At 31.2% G+C, this 18,854-nt stretch overlaps 2 protein-coding genes across 2 annotated transcripts in view; one reads left to right on the top strand and one right to left on the bottom strand.

Annotated features, from left to right (window-relative positions):
* The first annotated feature begins 19 nt into the window (after window positions 1–19).
* LOC140055038 (glucose-induced degradation protein 8 homolog) lies at window positions 20–10,546 on the top strand. The gene is made up of 5 exons (XM_072100200.1): window positions 20–141; window positions 2,356–2,485; window positions 2,891–3,087; window positions 7,961–8,158; window positions 9,037–10,546. The coding sequence occupies exons 1-5, from the start codon at window positions 121–123 to the stop codon at window positions 9,208–9,210; spliced, it is 720 nt and encodes a 239-aa protein (XP_071956301.1). The 5' UTR covers window positions 20–120; the 3' UTR covers window positions 9,211–10,546.
* A 2,003-nt stretch (window positions 10,547–12,549) lies between these two features.
* Window positions 12,550–18,854, bottom strand: part of LOC140053882 (inactive phospholipase C-like protein 2) — an 81,115-nt gene continuing 74,810 nt past the window's right edge. The window contains exons 21-27 of the mRNA XM_072098618.1: window positions 18,451–18,548; window positions 18,073–18,174; window positions 17,163–17,417; window positions 16,783–16,872; window positions 16,062–16,118; window positions 15,660–15,755; window positions 12,550–15,291 (exon numbers count right to left, since the gene is read on the bottom strand). Coding sequence (XP_071954719.1) covers window positions 15,238–15,291; window positions 15,660–15,755; window positions 16,062–16,118; window positions 16,783–16,872; window positions 17,163–17,417; window positions 18,073–18,174; window positions 18,451–18,548 — 752 coding nt within the window. The 3' untranslated portion in view covers window positions 12,550–15,237. The remainder of the gene's footprint in view (window positions 15,292–15,659; window positions 15,756–16,061; window positions 16,119–16,782; window positions 16,873–17,162; window positions 17,418–18,072; window positions 18,175–18,450; window positions 18,549–18,854) is intronic.

Genomic DNA, 18,854 nt, shown 5'->3' with positions numbered 1-18,854 from the left:
GATTCCAATTTTGCTGGTTATTTTCTTATTTTTCTGCCTGTGTCACGTCTCGTCTCATTGTAGTTATGCCTAGGCCTAGCTAGCTTAGGCTAACACCGAATAACACACATTTTATGGTAGATGTATAGTGATTTGATGATGGTATGTTATGTGATATGCTATTTTATATAAAGTAATTTAGCTTAGGACTATTGAAGGACATTACAAAGTAGCGTAAAGTAAAGTATAGCTAGCCTACCTACTACACCCCTGTCTGTGTGGGTGGCTAGCTAGGCCTAGCCTAGTATTAAGCTTTGTTAGTGTGGGGTGGTAGCAGAGTTGCAGGTCGTTTCGTCCCACCGTTTCCTTTCCCATATTTTGAATCCAAACCTTAGAATTAGGCCTATAACTTAGTAATAGAAAATAACAAATACTACAAAACAAATAGGCCTACTACAAAACAAGTACAACTATGAGGATTTTACAGTCTAGAGTAGGAGGCTACATGTTTCTCGCACACTGACTGTTGTGTTGGCATATTGGGCGCTATTGTTAGTAGCCAACTTTCAAGGCCCAAGTTAATATCATTATTCATATTGTTCTCATCAACACTCACAAAATTCCCCGCATCAAGTCATAATAATTTCCCCCTCAAAAATTCAACAATACTGTATATTATTCGATGAACTGCCGCCACCATAATTACCAACTGTCTCGCATCGTGCGGGACGGTCCAGTATTTCAAACTTTTTTATCAATCATGCATTTAGCAGAAGTATATGTGATCATTTTTTATCACAATTTGAGAGGAAAATGCATTCAAATTAATTTTTTATTTTTTAAAAGCATAGAACATTATGTAAGTATTCATAATATAACCACACATATTTAAAAAAACATAATATTAGAGGAAAATTATAATTCATTTTTTGAATTTTTATTTTTTCAATTAATTTAATTGTATGGTGACTACTGTATTTAAGTTAAGACAGTAATTTTAAGTCGTGGGGCCACCTTTAACTGAGTTTAAAAAAAGTTACAAAGCACGACTTAAGCCTGTTTTCCTGTCGACGTTAAGTTGCGTTGAGTTGACATATTCAACGATTTAACAGGAAAAGGGGGTAAAAATTAACGTTGAAAATCGTTAAAATCTTAAATCGTTAAAGTTGAACCGAGTTCAACTTTAATGATTACGATCGTTACGATCGTTAAAACTGACCAATCAAATGGTCCACAAATTACGTCATTGCAGTTTGTGAAAAAATGGGTACGCGCTGACAATTCTTGAATGTTTACAACGCGACGATGCTTTTCACCTTTTTTGTACACTTTTAAGGTATGATATTTAAAAAAAACAAGTGTAAGTTAAATTAAATTATAATATTAAACCAATTAAATTTAATGTTTGTCTTTAGTGTAAGCCTAGATTAAGATATCAACGAAAGTATGTCTTAGGCTGGGTTTAAGCATCAAAACCCGTAACTTTTTCAATTTTCACGCGGTCCCGGCTGCGCGTGGCCGGCCTTAGTTTTGCAACACTTCACGTCCGCGTGTCCCAGCAACGCTCGAGAGAACCAAGAAACTATGAACGATCGCGTAAAAATGTGTAAATATTAGCGGTCCGACTCGATCATCGTCATCGTTATTTTATTTTCAACTTTAACGATTTTAAACTCAACGCAACTCAACCTATTTCAACGTCGACAGGAAAACAGGCTTTAAAGAATAGTTTAAAGTCAATCTAAATCATAATTCTTAAATAAATGAAATAAATTATAAGTAAAAATACCAGGTATAAATTACAACATCACACAATGTAAGTAAATAAATAAAATGATTACAGAAACTTAAGTGCTGTATTCAGAGACCAGAGATTTCTTTACGCAATATTTAAAGATATTTAAAGAGAATTTGTTTTTCAAGTTATCGGAGAGTTTATTCCATTTGGACAATAATAAAGAATAGAACGACGTTTAATACTTGGTACATAATTATTTTTTTTAAATCTAGTATTATAATTGTGACGTTAAGAAGCTCTGTTAAAAAAGGTGTTAGTCACGATCGCTAAATTTAAAATCCTACGTTGGACTGACACCCGACACAGTGACATGATGTGTGCATTTATAAAAGGAGAAACCCCAAGCTGCGCTGAATTTTCTTGCCATTAGTTGGTGGATCAGTTTAATTTTTACTCTCTGCTGATGGCTAAAATACTTTGTGTCTCGCATTTCAAATCTCTCAGGTTGGTATGACGCCAACTATGCGCCACTGATTACATAGAGATCAATGACTGCCGCACATGGCCCATGTTACACATACATATAAATAAAAAGACCATACGTTGCTTTTGATTGATATTTGTTATGTATTTTGCAGGCTTGCTCAAGAACATCATCCAGCGACAAATCAGTAGAGATTTCAAAAGAAGAATGGATGGCAAAACTAAAGGGTGTACATATTAGTCGCACAGACATGAACAAATTAATAATGAATTATTTAGTAACAGGTACTGTACCGTGTAATGCATGAAAAATTGAAATAAAAATATACAGTAATAACTTTTGATTTAATTTTTGTGTTCCATGTTAATTTTGGTCTTAACATGCCCATATCATAGTCTTTTTACAAATAATTGCTTGTTACTAAATTGTATTTTACATTAAAATTTCAAAAAGGCACAGCACTTTGTGACTGTTTGAGATTGGGGGCATAGGATTTTAAACATTGCTGAATATTCTATTAAATACTTTATCCACATTATAGTTGTAATTTATTAGACAAATTTACTCCGACTAGAAGTGAATATAGTGGTAACTGTTTAATGTATTTCCCAATTCTTGATTGTATTCATGTTTTTCCCCATGAATACAATAGACAACATTTCAAACCAAGTACCAATTTGTTTCCACAGAAGGATTTAAAGAAGCTGCTGAAAAGTTTTGCATGGAATCAGGAACCCAAATAGAGTCCGAACTAAACAGTTTAGATGATCGTATACACATTAGGGAAGCTATACAAGATGGAAGGATAGAGGTTGCTATTGCAATGGTCAATACTCTTCACCCTGACCTTTTGGACAATGATAAATACTTGTTTTTTCATTTACAGGTATATTGATTATTTTAAATGTATGAATTCATAATTTAACTACTGTAGGTCTATTAGTTAGCTTTGCATCAGGGAGTACTCTATTCTAAACTTAATTATAGTGATTGTCTACCCGATAAATATCTTAATGTACTGAGCATTCAGTATAATAATTATGTTATGAGTTACTGACAGTATGATGACACAACATGACTAGTATAAAAATTAAAATGTATGAAATGCTGGACAAACCTGTGTACTAACCACATTGATACAGACCTCATTCATCTTCCTATAATGGAAGCAGGATGTGGTAGTACACCACATTGACTTTGCCTGGTCAATAACCTATTCAGGAATATTTTTTCACTGACTTTCTTATAAACATAAGTAAAGATGAGTGACACTGATGTAATGATTATTTATCCATTTGATTCTTCAAATCAATAGGAATGTTATATATTAACATTGGAAAATGTTGATTTATGAATCCTCTGGTAGACTATCCTTTTTTTCAGTTCTTTGTGTACATGTGCCTATATGTACAGTAAATTGGACTACCAACTTAGAATCCCATCTGAAGGATAAGACACTAGAAGCTTCTTGACTGAATTCACTAACAACAAGGCACAGTCTGGTCTCAAACTCATGGCCTCATAATGCCTATCTAATTCCTTAAATAACACACCTGATTGTGTTCTTGCAATTTAATTGTTCAATTACGCATCACGTGTCATTTGGAATTAGCCATATCTGAATATATGAATAAATGTGAATAGTATATGAAAAAGTGATATCTAATGGTGATAATGAACGTCTATAATGCACGTTCAGCTTTCTGCAAACATTTTAAGAATTTTTGCCAAATAATAATAATAATAAAATCTTCATTTTAAAACGGAGACTCGTTCAAAACAAAATGTGTTCTTCCACTAGGCCGTATGAAAGAAATACTGTATAACTACAGTATCACAATAAATCAACTTGTTCTGTATGCCGTCTATAACTGCTTTTTTAAATAGCCTAGTAGTGTAGGCCACTATGTAATTTCGTGTCATTTTTTTGTTAAAAGCAAAATTCCAGCTGATTTAGTGTCTTTAGGATGTAAAGTAATGAAAAAAATATGTTGCCATTTTTTTAAAAAAGCTTAAGGGTGTCAAATCCAAGATGGCCGCCAATACATAAAATATCCAATAAATGTACCATATTGGACAAAGTAACACCCATTATGAATAATATTTTAAGTTCATATGGGTTCTCTGCTATATAAGAATTATTATAAACTTATATTCATTAGTATTCTGACATTTTGAATTTCAAAATCGCCGCCATTTTTAAAAAATGGATTAAATTTCTTATTAAAACATGTGCAAGTTATGACGTTGATTGAAATCACATAAAATGATAGGCCTATGCCAACAACATTGGTGATTAACACAAAATGGCGGCCATTTTGAATTTTAAAATGGCCGCCATTTTTTAAAAATGGGTTAAATTTCTTATTAAAACTTGTATAAGTTAAATAAAATTAAATTGAAATACATATACAAAATGATATGCTTATGACAACAACATGGTGATTAACACAAAATGTACAGTACTGACAGAACACTTCTTCATATTAAAACATCTCATAAATTTCTTCAGTTAAATGACAACTAACTCTGCCAAAGTCCTTCAATTAAATATTTCTAATCTTGAATGCGATACAGTAAGTTGACCTTCCTTCGTTCTCTACTACTGTATCCATCGAACTTCCACAGACTGATCTGCGTTCCCAACAACCTTGTTCAGAAACAAATTGGCAAAATAACTGAAATACCTCATTTCACCGGCAAATAATCTCTATGGGAGTCTTCTTTTACTTTGATAAGTTTGTCACCTGTATTCACAGTCATATATATTTTTTGCCAATATTCGTCTTTTTCTTAGGATCCCATATAGACAGTTTTCCTTCTACAAGACTTTTACCAATGCCTCAAACATTTTCTGTCCAATTTCATCATGCCATGGCCAACAAACACCTTTGTGGGAATTGCAGCATTCTTCATTAATCGGGATATCATCTCTCTTTAAATGTTAACTAGATTTGCCAGCTCTGATGAAATCATTAATTTGTGTTATTCCAATGATACTACGCTCAATGACCCTGATCAATTGATGTAAATCCAGCAAGTCCCACACATACATGTCCTCTCATATACATAGGGATATAGTTTAACCACATCATTTAGATTTCGTCGACTCTCTGTATTCAAGTTAATATCTTTATGATCAGCCTCTTTCAAACAAAATGATACTTAACTTAGAATCTCTTTCTCTGTCTGCATTTGAAGAAGCAAGTTGTAGAGAGAAAGCAGAATTAGTGTGCTTTTGTCCTTTAGAGATGTTTTCCATTTAAGATATTTGTGTAACTGGTTGTATAGGTAATACAAGTCCACAAAAGCACTTGCTCAACACTATTTTCACAATGCTACATGTCCAAAAGCCATATAGTTTACCGGGTCGACATAATAATTGCTTTTTGATGTCATCTCTGTCCACCTCTACTCATCTCGGGCAGGAGTCATCACCAGGCATTCTTGTCTTTCCCTAGTACACGAGTTTTTATACCACAACCATGTGCACTCATCAAACCAGTGTATAATGCTGGTCTGTCTGTAGGGGGTACATATCTAATGAAATTGGTTGAGATTGCAGAAGATGAGAAGTAGGAGTTCATTCATTTACAATGTTATTTATAGGCAGAGCTGTATCTGTATTTCCTTCAAGCTTCTGCCAAAAGTTGACAGGTTGAAAACTTACCAACCATACTGGTGACTATGGCCCTGAAGGTTCAGACATTGAATTACATAGCAATAACGAATTTATTATTTACCATATTTATACAGGATTTCACAATAAGGTATAAATGCACTTGTTTTATATTGTGGTCCTGTCTCCTGTCAAGTTTCAGTTTCATGAAAAGAAATGAGATCTGTAATTTAGAATCTATATATAAATTATGGTTAATTCTGATATATATAGGCGAGCACAATGGAAAAACTTTTGAACAAATTTCTGCCTTGGATACCTTCCTGAACTATCTCAGGTGTACCGCAAAATGTAAAACAGTTTTCACTATTACGATATTGTTCCATATTTCTATCTTAGGAATATATTATAAAGAGTTTTAAAACAAAACTTCTGATTCATCGGTAGATTTTCAACTCAATTTTAATTACGCGTACGCGGTCAAAGTAATTTCCGAGTTCACGATGAGTTCACAGGTTCACCTTGCAACTACCTGGTTTCAGTTAAGTTGGTCGTTAGTGGCTATAGCTATTTTAGTTTTTTGTTTATTTTCGGATCGGACCGCGCGTGTGAAGGTACAGTAGTTAAAAAATAAAATCCCGATAGCCGAGTTTTATTGAGTAAGCTGGCAGGAATAACTGTAGGCTATCTGTGTCCCATTAGGGCCCATATTGCAAGCCATCTAATATAAAACATCTTCCTTCTTGGGCCGAAACGGCCTACACTGTCACGGAAGTTAGTTTCAAAAAATGTTTAAATTAAATAATGTATTATGATGGTATTTATTTGAATAAACGCCTCCCCAATAAAACATCACTTTGAATAATAATCGCCTACACCCACCCCACCCCACCTACCTATCTAATAAACGCCCATCCACATTAATTATACACACAATATTGTATATACTATTTATAATAGAATTCATTACACTGTTAACTATAATTTTTTATAATTTTTTACCACTTTTCCTATCTATTAGAGGATTTTATTTCTCTTTATATCTATTTATATCTCCCTCAAATGAACTCTGCCTCCCCACCTCCGCCCTATAAAACAATAAACACTATACTTTAAAATGTTATTAATCATCTAAGACACTGTGAAACAGAGTAGGTTTAGTTTTTCGAATGTCAAGCATTTTCAATAATGATAACCGACAGAAAACGTACAAGGAGAACGTCCTTCTAAAACCTTTTTACCCGAGTCATTATCATTCCGAGAACCTTCGTTTACACTTCCTAGAGGGGAGCGAGCAAACTAGAGGTCTAACCCTCTAGTTAGACGTAATTGTTGTCGAATATTTGATATAAATTGTTAAGTTGTTCCATACTTTTGCAACTCCAACTTTGAACGATTATTTAATTTAATAGTCATAGTGGGGTATTATATATCTGTTATAGAGGACATTGACAACTTTAGCCTTATATTTACAATTTACAATCCTGTGAGAAGTGACAATTTTAGAACATTGTGTACAAACAACAATTTATGCACACATTTTTAAAAAAATATTTAAAGAATTTAATTTTTAGTGGCGGCCATTTTAAAATCCAAGATGGCCGACAGATTATCGCTTTACATAGTTAGGATTGTATAATGGGTACAGTAATACCATCAAAACGGACTTGTTCCACATTCATAATTTGTATTATTGGTGATATTCTGATTTTTAATAGGGTTATTTGAATGTTGGCGGCCATCTTGAATTTGGTCCTTTAAATGTCTTTTGAAAAAATGGCAACATATTTTTTTTCATTCCTTATATTATCAAGATATGAAATAAAGTCAAAGTTTGCTTTTAACAAAAAATATACACGACATTCATATAAACGACATACCAGCCTACACTATAGCTTCCCGGCCTAGCATTTGTCAATGATTTACGATAAATAAATTGGATAAAAGTAGGTGTATTATAAATAAACAAAAATAAATGTTTGTATTTGTTGAATGGAGAGAATATTTCAACTAGTGAAATATTCTCATCATCCAACGAATACAAAACATTCATTATTTGTATACCATAACAGTACTATACAGTATTCCCCTTTCACCATAAATTGTTTGATCACTTAAGTTTATACTTTAATGTTTTTAGCAACAACATCTAATTGAGCTTATCAGGCAAAGGAGTTTAGAAAGTGCCCTTGACTATGCCCAAGTACATTTGGCTGAAAGAGGTGAAGAGAATAAAGACATTTTACCTGAACTTGAAAGAACATTAGCTTTACTTGCATTTGAAGACCCTGAAAACTCACCATTTAGAGATCTGCTTCATCTGTCACAAAGGCAAAAGGTAATTATTTATCAACAATATGTCTAAACCTATAAATTCAATAGGAAGCGTATGCCTAAACCTTCAATATGTCTAATGTTCAATATATGGTCTGTGTGTTCAATATGTCTAATGTTCAATATATGGTCTGTGTGTTCAATATGTCTAATGTTCAATATATGGTCTGTGTGTTCAATATGTCTAATGTTCAATATATGGTCTGTGTGTTCAATATGTCTAATGTTCAATATATGGTCTGTGTGTTCAATATGTCTAATGTTCAATATATGGTTTGTGTGTTCAATATGTCTAATGTTCAATATATGGTCTGTGTGTTCAATATGTCTAATGTTCAATATATGGTTTGTGTGTTCAATATGTCTAATGTTCAATATATGGTCTGTGTGTTTAATATGTCTAATGTTCAATATATGGTTTGTGTGTTCAATATGTCTAATGTTCAATATATCGTTTGTGTGTTCAATATGTCTAATGTTCAATATATGGTCTGTGTGTTCAATATGTCTAATGTTCAATATATGGTTTGTGTGTTCAATATGTCTAATGTTCAATATATGGTCTGTGTGTTCAATATGTCTAATGTTCAATATATGGTTTGTGTGTTCAATATGTCTAATGTTCAATATATGGTTTGTGTGTTCAATATGTCTAATGTTCAATATATGGTTTGTGTGTTCAATATGTCTAATGTTCAATATATGGTCTGTGTGTTCAATATGTCTAATGTTCAATATATGGTCTGTGTGTTCAATATGTCTAAATGTTTTGTTTCTTAAGTACCTTCTAAAAAGTGTCTACTGTACACTAATCAATATTTAAATGTCTAAATGTTCAATACTGTATGTCTAAATTATTACTATTGTTTGTTTTTATATTAGGTTGCGAGTGAATTAAATGCAGCAATATTAGAAATTGAAAATAAAGAATCGTCACCACAGTTGGCAAATCTTCTTAAACTATTGTTGTGGTCACAGGAACAGCTAGATTCAAAGAAAGCAAAGTATCCTCGTATGAAAGATCTTGCAAATGGTGAGATCAAAGAATCTAAGTGAATTCCAGAAAATCCTGTTTCCTGTATAAACTGAAATTCTGATTATAGATAGAATAGGTGATTTTGTATTTTACTAGGTGAGGATATATCTATTTTCCAAATGAATTCCTAATAATGGCCATTCGACAGGAAATATTACATGACAACAACATTAAGATTTACACAAATGTACTGGGCAGGACCCATTCTTAATTGTTAAGATAAGTAGAAATTCTATCAATGTACTAATGTATTGATCATAGATCAGTAGGGGAAACTATTATAATTAAATGGAAGAAAATAATTATATTGCCATTTTTGCATTAAGGAATGTATCTAATGTAATCCTAAACATCATACAGTGGTTATTGCCTGGTTATTATTGGAAAATGATTTGTTTAAGAATGGTTTAAGACCAAACTTATCCATATAACAAAATGTAATTTTCCAGGTTTTGAGAGTAATATTTTGGAACAAGTAAGACAAGCCACTCCACAGCCAATTGGTATATCATCAATAATTAATTAATTGAGATTAGAATAATATAAAAAATAAATCTTTCTGAATCGTTAAATTATAAACTTGTCCTACTGTAAAGGTTTCAATTACGTTTTTAGTATGCCTCCCTGTGGATAATGATAATGTTAACATCTTTGTTTAAATTAATTCATTTAATAAAAGTGTGTAGTATACATGATTGCCAACAAGGAACAGAATGTTTTGAAATGGAATTTTCACTAGGCGAATTTGTATTTGTATAATTTTTAGGCCAACTCATTTCGTTTAAATTTGTGGTTGGTTGTTAATAAAAACGTAAACATTACCCAAAGTGCAATGCGATTAGGAGATCAAATGTTCAGTTGTCAATCAAATAACCGTCATTTGCATTACAGCTATAAGTTGCACAGCGGATTAAATGGCGTTAACACCAAATCAATTGAGTGATTTTTTTCAGGCTGCCATTCTACCAGTTATTGAAAATTTGTCCTGTTTCTGTTGCCAAGGTGATTATGGTAGTTATGCATAGCTCTCAATTATGATAAATAAAATTAAATAAATACATTATTGTAGCATGCTATAAGTAAACGGTAAATTAAACATACATACTATACATTGGCTTATCCTTGTAAAACAATGTAAAGTATAAGCAGGAAGGAGTGAAAGCAGGAAGGAGTGAAATTCCATCCTTTTCTGATACCATAAGGACTATGTAAAATTTCAAAGATATTGGCTACTGTTGCAATTTTGGATAAATATCCATATAAACAGTACAATATGCTTTTTTTTTGTACCTATGCCTTGTTTTGTTTTTTTTATGATAAAATAATAAACAATGTTATTCAGTAAAAAGAAGAAAAGTCTCTGTTTTTAATAGTCATAAGCAGCAGCATTGATTTGATCTGAAATCCTTAAGCTCTGTCTACACTATCAAACTATCAAACTTTATGTGACAACAAAAATTATGTGCCCATATATGGAAATGATGTCATATCATTAAAATGATGTCATATCATTAAAATGATGTCAACTAGTTTGATAGTGTGGACAGAGCTTAACAGTTTAATACAGTAGTAGTATCCCTATGGAAATATCGTTTTTAGACCACATCATTTTAATGTAATTACTATTCTGACAACAGAAATTGAAATAACTATAATATAAGAAAACAATCAATTCTGGTCAGCAGGATATCCAAAAGACCTAAACCAATTCCTGCACTGGCCCATTGTTATGTTATTTTTTATTACACCAACAATTTAAGCAGTCCCATTTTAGTTTGAAAATGAGTATGACAACTGGAAGAGTAACCTTGTACAACTATCTAGTTCCGTTATCATATATATCACAGTCAGTACCACGGGTGGTAGCCATGAAGAGTAGGGGATTGTCTCCCATTGTACTGCCCAAATCTACGGATTTTAGTAGACTAAGCTTTAGTGTGTAACACCAAAATAACAACAATCATCTAGGTCCATTTGAAAAAGAAAATGGGAATATGTAAATAGAGTATACATAATATTCATACAAAAGACAGCAGTCAGATTATTGCTACAGCCTTTGTTTTTTTAATTATAAATACAATTTATGGATTGGTCACTCATGTGTATTCTCTTTTGAAACAAACATCTATAGTACATTTAATTTTAAGAAATTTAAAATTTATATATAATTGCTTCTAAAGCTATTGATAAATAAATCATTTATATTATATAGAAAGCCAACAAGTTTTAACTATAACTATCTTTTAACTTCTATTAAAAACTATAGCATAAAAACATGTCAATCAGCCGTAAAAATACTGCAAAAAATAATAAATTTAACAAGAGCCGTAATAACTCACAAAACATGTTAAAACTTGTATACTAAATTCACTTTCACACACATTGCCAGTAGAAAATATTTAGGATAAATTATTTTAGAAACAATTATTGTATATGCACTGAAACATTTACTGTAAATAACTTTCTAAAATGTTTTTTGTTTTGTAGAAAATTATAACCCAATTTAAAAATTCATCATATCTATTGAATAACAAGGAATTGTATGTGGAGCAATAGCACATGTTTAAAGTATAATATAACTTGGTTATTTATAGGTGGGATAACATCCTTGACCTTTGACATAAGCACCAACAATATACTGTGATATATAAAAATGGTAATACAGTGTTTAAGGACACCAAACAAAAACATTATTAAAAATGAATAGAATAAATAAATTGCATTTGTTTACTCATACTAACAATATCTATATTTATAAAGAAATATTAACAATATTAAAATATCTTTATACACACATTGCAGTTCAGAATTAAAAAATTCTAGTTTACAACAGGAATCTAATTACAAAATAACTATGTTGTCTAAACTCTGAATAATTATTTACAAGCTGGACAAAAATTAATACATTTTATTATTACATATTGACCCTATACAATTTAAGATTTTCAATTGCACAGTATAAACGTAGTTAATTACAACACCCGCATTTTCTAAAAATAGTTTTAAAAGAATGAATCCAGAATTTTCTGGAAATTATCACTATTTTCTACTAGTATTTACATTACAACAAATATAATGTGATCCATTCTTTACTACATGTACATATGAGGGTAAAACTGTAACCATTACACTCCACATACACCTTTCTTCCTGCCTCTGTAACAGTGTCCATTAACCATAAATGGATATTCTTCCACAATTTTACAAAATCCCCGTCAGAGAACCAAGGTGTTTGCACGGTTTTAACAGATCCCATTTTTAATTCATGCAGTGGCCTTTTAGAATTAGAGATAATGTACCATCAGCACAGCTTATCAATCTTATCTAGTCAGCAAGGGTGGGAGGGGGAGGAATGTCTCTTTTGTGGAAAAAAAAAACAATCTTGGATATGAGCTTTCCATATTACACTGATTGAAATATTATGCACCAGAAGAATTGAAATGTATAGATACAGTGTCTACTTTGAAGTTATAAAAACTAATACCAAATTCATTATGGTGTATTACTCCCTATTGTTAATAATTTCTCTATATCACATATTAGCACCAACACAAGTGTATATATTTAAGGGCATTCATGATCCGAGTTTACTAAAACTACTGTCCACCACATGTACTTATGTACAATAGGTCTGTAACATTAACTACTGTAGTGTTAGCTTAGATACAACACTAACAGTTAATTAACAGCTAATATTCACAGAGCTTTGTCACTTCAGTATAATATAACAAAATACACATTTAAATGCACCATGACTAAACATTATACAGTAGTTTCCTATAACATAAACCTAATCATCAAGAAAATACACTTGTGCTATTTCTTATTCTCATCGAAACTAGAATTGCAGAGTTTGATAATTCCCAGATTTATGGGACTGCAAAGATGATTATTATAGACCACATAGCAACTGTTCCAGGTATGGTCCTCCAGATGGAGTAACTGGCAATATTAAGATACCCTTTGAAGAAGAAATTTTAATTTCACTGTTTTTCTTTTTAGTTCCATACAACTGTAACAAATGTTCACCCTGTTGTTCAACAACCTTGAAATTAAGACCCTATTTTGTATTTTGTATTTACCTATTACAATACTGCCAATGCTCTTAAAAACTGCAAAATCTCACTACTACTGTCCATTGGGAAAAAGTTTGACTGTAACTATTTAATCAAAATCTATGCCTAAAAATGTGCATCTAATTGGATAATAATAATAATAATAATAATAATAATAATATTTATTCGGTCATCAATGTAAAAATACATTGTTTTAAATACATACTGTTACCAAATCAATATGGAACTTAATACACTAATGATGTAGGCCTGCAGATAGACCTGCTCTTGAAAGACTAACTAACAGAACTACTGTAGTTTTTGTTAAAGTTACTAGCAGTCAAGTAAATTTACCCATTGCATTATTTCAGCATTGCAGAACGTATAGTTCTAGCTGTTGGTAGAACAAAACTCTCATGAAATGATTTTTTAGCGAATTTCATAGATCAACAAATGGTGTGTATATTTAGATCAAGAACTGTTACTTTGGATCTATAGCAATTCAAAAGCAACTTACATTTTTTAAATATAAAAATATGAACTATTTTATTACATCTAAATCCCTGTTTACATCCGAAATGACATAAAATATTTATACTGTAAATTGTTCTATTTTTATTTAATCCCTATTGCTATATAATTGTTTAAAAAATCAGGCAATATATTTTTTTATATTACTATATGGTACCAATTTGTGTAGTTACTTCACAATAATAAAGGTTTAATCACTATTATACTAATTAAAATTCATGATATATTTATCTCTTAAATTACAAATAATACTGTCCTACTTGGCCATATGAAATATCATAGCAACCTTTTGAAATGGTTCATTTTTATAAGTGAAACAACTTTGTTGTTTTATGTTCTGTTTTACATTCATTGTTACAGTATAAATGGCAGTGTTTTTGTCCGATTCATTACCACATAATAGTAGTTCATGTGGACATTATCACACTCAACTTGACCAAAAGCTTGCTTGAAGTTAGCTGTCATGTTTAAAATGATTAGTATGAGTGTGCAAGTGTATATGATTCAAGGTTGAAGGTTCATGAAAGGCTTAGGGCCTGTTCAGACCTACGGATGTTATGCTTTCGTATTGTACGCGGTGCACAACTCCATAGGTCTGAACCAGGAAAAGATTAGTGGAAGCCACCTCATTCGTTCGTTACGACAGCTCAAGTTACAAGATTAGTGAACACCGCTTACGATACGAAAGTCATGCATCAACGATTTTGACCTCTAAGCAATCATATTTACCCCTGCATACCAGATGTTTGCCCAAATTAGTGACACTTCAGTTTGAAACGAAAGCGTTAGACAAATCCGAACACTTTTCTGTTGCGACGCTAATTATAATATGACATTGCTTGCGATATGAAAGCATAACTCCATAGATCTGAACATACCCTAAATGTGTTTATGAAATCTGTTTAAGATTCTCATTGAATGCATTGTCATCATAAACGTGTGGTTCTGACACACATAGGTGTATCCTTGGCATTTGATTGGTTGATTTTGTGTGATGTTATTTTCTTCGATTTCTTCAGTAAAGGTACTAATACACTTTTTGAATACTGAATGATGGAAAAACCAATATGTAGTGTGCTCCGTCTATAGTTGCTCTGTTCCTTTTCAAATGGCTTATCCTGCAAAAATCGATTGACGATGGAAGCGGCTTATCAATTACGTCTCCCCATTTTTTAATAGAATAGTCAATGATATAAATATTCACCCCATTCAACTCGTAACCATTTCTTATTTGTATAATAATTTCCTATTTATGGTGTCCAGTTTTCATGCAAATGAATGAATTTTCTTTACTTTTAAGCAAGATCAACCTTATAGACGGGGGTAAATCATTTCTATTTCATTTTTATCTTTATTTAATTATTTGAAACCAACTTTTCTTCAAAGGCATATGTGCATGGTGTCCATTGTTGGATATTTGGTTTCCATTGACACTGGTCTTTGCTGTTCGATGTCAGGTTATCATAAAACTGCTGCTTCTTTCAAAATTCCCAAAGTAGTTGATGCTTCTGTTATCTACAATGGTAAAATAACATACCAATCAAATATTTATTTATTTAGGAAATATATAACAAAAAAAAAATGCAGTGCAATGGCTAAGCAAGATAAAGAAAACTTTATACATGAAAAATAAATTATTTTAAACAAAAATCATAAAGTGGATGGTTACCATAAATATGTATTGTCCCCCAAAACATGAACAATAAAGATTAATAAAAAAAGACCTTGACTAGACCATTTCGCAGTTTTTATGACATTAAAATGGCATTCAGGGGGAAACTGTATCTTTAAATTACAGTTAAATTATTTTTTGTAAAGCAATTTATTAGATATGATAAGTGGTTTCTAGCGTCAGTACAGTACACATTACAGGGTGTGAATACCTGTTTCATCCAATCTTGACATTCCTTCTTTGATCTAGACATTGTATCAGCTTGACCTTTTAGAATGCGAATATTCCATGCAAAATTTTCCATTGACTGTACAAAATTAAAAAGAAATCAATTTGTTATTACTAATGTTTTTAAAAATATATCAAAAAGTTTAGCTATTATTTTATTACAGCCACATCTGAAGATACATTATTGTGGAAGTAGATAAAACTAGATCAAATGTTCTGTAAGCCTGAATTCAGATAGTATTAGAGGTTTTTAATTACAAGTTGGGAGATTTTTAATGAAGAGTTCACCGAATTAAAATTATCCAAAAAATATAATAATAAGATTACTTAGATATTTATAAAAGTGATTAACTTTTATCTGTATTTTAAAAAAATCTTTACTCACTTTACTTAATTTTTTGCCTTTGGTCCCTTCTTTGGTTAACAGATCATTCATTTTATCCTGAAGAGAAAAACAAAACATCATAGAATTCAAAAAGAGAAGCTGTATGGACAATTTCAATTACAAATATTATTTAACTGAAAAACCAAATTCAAATTTGGATGAATTTTTGATAAAATGTGTAAAAAATGAACAATTGATGTAGAGCATTAGGCCTAATGTGTGCGTACAAGATATTTGCTTTTGGCTCACTATGCTGTTATATTATATATTATTATATTTTCTTTGAAATATTTTGTACATGCTTCATCAACTCTACCTCACACAAAATAATAGGGAGGCCGGCCCACTTTGTTTACAATCTAAAATCAATTCTACAATTTTTAGTGACATCATGATTCACCGGCTATTTTACTATGATTTTCGATAATGTATTCATGTTTGTGTGCAGTGTATACAATTATATACAGTACTTTTATACTAAAGGTATATGTTGAGAATATACTGAGTTTCCAACACACAACCTTAAGTAGTAACAAAAAAAATACTAGACTTGACTCGGCCTATAATACAGTGTCCTGCATTTGGTAATCATGGTTATCAATCAAACAGCAAATAACAAAAATATATTATTCAACAAACTGAAAATGATGATGGATGTTTAATGGATTTAGCGACAAGATTAGATGAGAATTAAGGTATAAAAACGTGTCAACATTCTTACATGGAAATCCAGTCCGGTCTGCTGAAGATTATCCAATTTGGCTACAAGATCATCAGCTTTATCCATCAAGATTTTGCACTCAAATACCATCTAGAAGGAAAAATAGACAATCTTGTTTATTGAAGAAATATTTTTGAAAAGAATACAAAAGATTATCTGATATTATCTTTTACAATCAATAGCGATGAAAACCGCCACTAAGAGGCTGAACTTAAAAAACTATTATATATTCACTTTAAAAACAAAGACATAAACCAAGATCCAACAGTTAGATAATTACAAATTAACAATTTTACCCTTACATTTAATCTATCATAAAATAAATCAATATCAAAAGTATCAAGTAAAAAGCGCCCTATTAAATGGGCTTTTCTACTTACAACTTCAAATGCACTTAATCTTTTTTTGAGCATTTCAGAACAGTTTCCTTCCAGCTCAAAATATGGCAGTTCATCCCTAACAACTAACTGTAATGAGACAGAATCAGACGTAGTGTCTTGTTGTTGACCAATCAATCGTATACATTGCTTCAGGTTTGCAATTGATGCCAAACCACATGCTTCCTTAAACTTGATCATTGCATTTTGAACATTTTCACGTAGATTATTAGCATCTTCTAGAATTGGGACGGCACTCTATCAAAAAATATGTTATAAAATAAGTTAGAAATAACTGTTCATAAAAATATCAAGAAAAAAAAACTACAAAAATATTGTACCTAAAAGAGAAATAAAACTTGACTCATTTCATTCAATTTTAAATAGTTACTTAATTCAATGGTTATAAAAAATGAAACAATTATTATTATTATTATTATTTGGTTATTGCAAGCTAACTTGGGAGATTCAACATGTTTTGAGAAACATTAGTGTAACACTCTGACCATCAGGTCAACCTTTTCTCACTATCTCTCCTTACTCCAGCTATTAACATTTCTAGTGGTTTCTTCTTGTCTCTAGCTACTCTTTATGCGTTTTCCTATAACCCACATCCTTAATAAATCATTATTTCCTCAGGTGTTTCAAAACAGAGAACTCGAAAACCAGAGAACCAGAGGATCTTTGTTTTCAAGAAATTTTGAGAACGAAGCTAAGATTTTAGAGGATTTTTTATATAGATTGGAGTTTTGTAGCTTAATTACTGAGGTCTGCAATCCAATGAAAGAATCTAGAAGCTTATGGACATCTTCCCAAATGTGGACACACAAATCCAATAAAAAAAGTATTAGAGCAATGCTTTCTTGCAGTTGGCTAACTTCTTTCCAAAGTGTGAACAAAATATTTAACTAACCTTAAAATGTTCATCAACATTCTTAACTCCTACAGATCTGATTCTTGCGATATGACTATTTCTTTTGGATTTTTTAACAGATAACCCTCGCTTATGAGCTTTCTAAAAATGAACACATAGAATTATGTTAATATATTTTGAAACAATATTGGAAAACTGTGAAAAATGTATAATAATTACAATTAGAAATTCTTATACAATAATGTCCTTGTAAAATGTAATTAAAGATGCCACAGATATTTGGCAAGGTAAAATTAAATAAAAGATTTATATTATTTTAAAAAATCATCACTGTATAACTAAAACACACAATATGTCAATTGTTTTATAAAATTAGACGTTTTATTCAATACTTAATAAATTACTCCACCTACTTACCCCACCACCTCGCTTATTTGTGACTGCAATATGTACAAACAATGACGCTGGTGCTAAGCTTTCACCAGTATTTGAATACAATGTTAAATGTCTGTAACCTACCAGAATAAACAATATGTTAATATTATTTATTGTAATTTCATTGAATTATTATTGAAAATGATCATTTGCATTCAATCCAACAGCAAGTTCACTCACCAATTGCAAGAAATTACAATTACAAAAGTCATCATTTGAGGCTTAGGGAATGGAGTAGAAGCAGGTCTTGATTGGAAGGCAACCATGTTAACAAACTAGCTACAACTCCACTACTTTTTGGCCTATACATTGACACAATACTGTATTCACTCTGTATATTTTTTGAAATGAGGCATTTAAGTGAGCAAGTTTTTACACCAGAACCT

Source organism: Antedon mediterranea, chromosome 7, assembly GCF_964355755.1.
Source record: "Antedon mediterranea chromosome 7, ecAntMedi1.1, whole genome shotgun sequence".
Lineage (NCBI taxonomy): Eukaryota > Metazoa > Echinodermata > Crinoidea > Comatulida > Antedonidae > Antedon > Antedon mediterranea.
This window is presented reverse-complemented; position numbering and strand designations above follow the sequence as displayed.

Coding starts and splice junctions, on each gene's coding strand:
- LOC140055038 (XM_072100200.1), top strand. CDS start 121: ATGTATAGTGATTTGATGATG. Junction 142..2,355: donor TGTATAGTGATTTGATGATG/GTATGTTATGTG, acceptor TGTATTTTGCAG/GCTTGCTCAAGAACATCATC. Junction 3,088..7,960: donor ACTTGTTTTTTCATTTACAG/GTATATTGATTA, acceptor TAATGTTTTTAG/CAACAACATCTAATTGAGCT.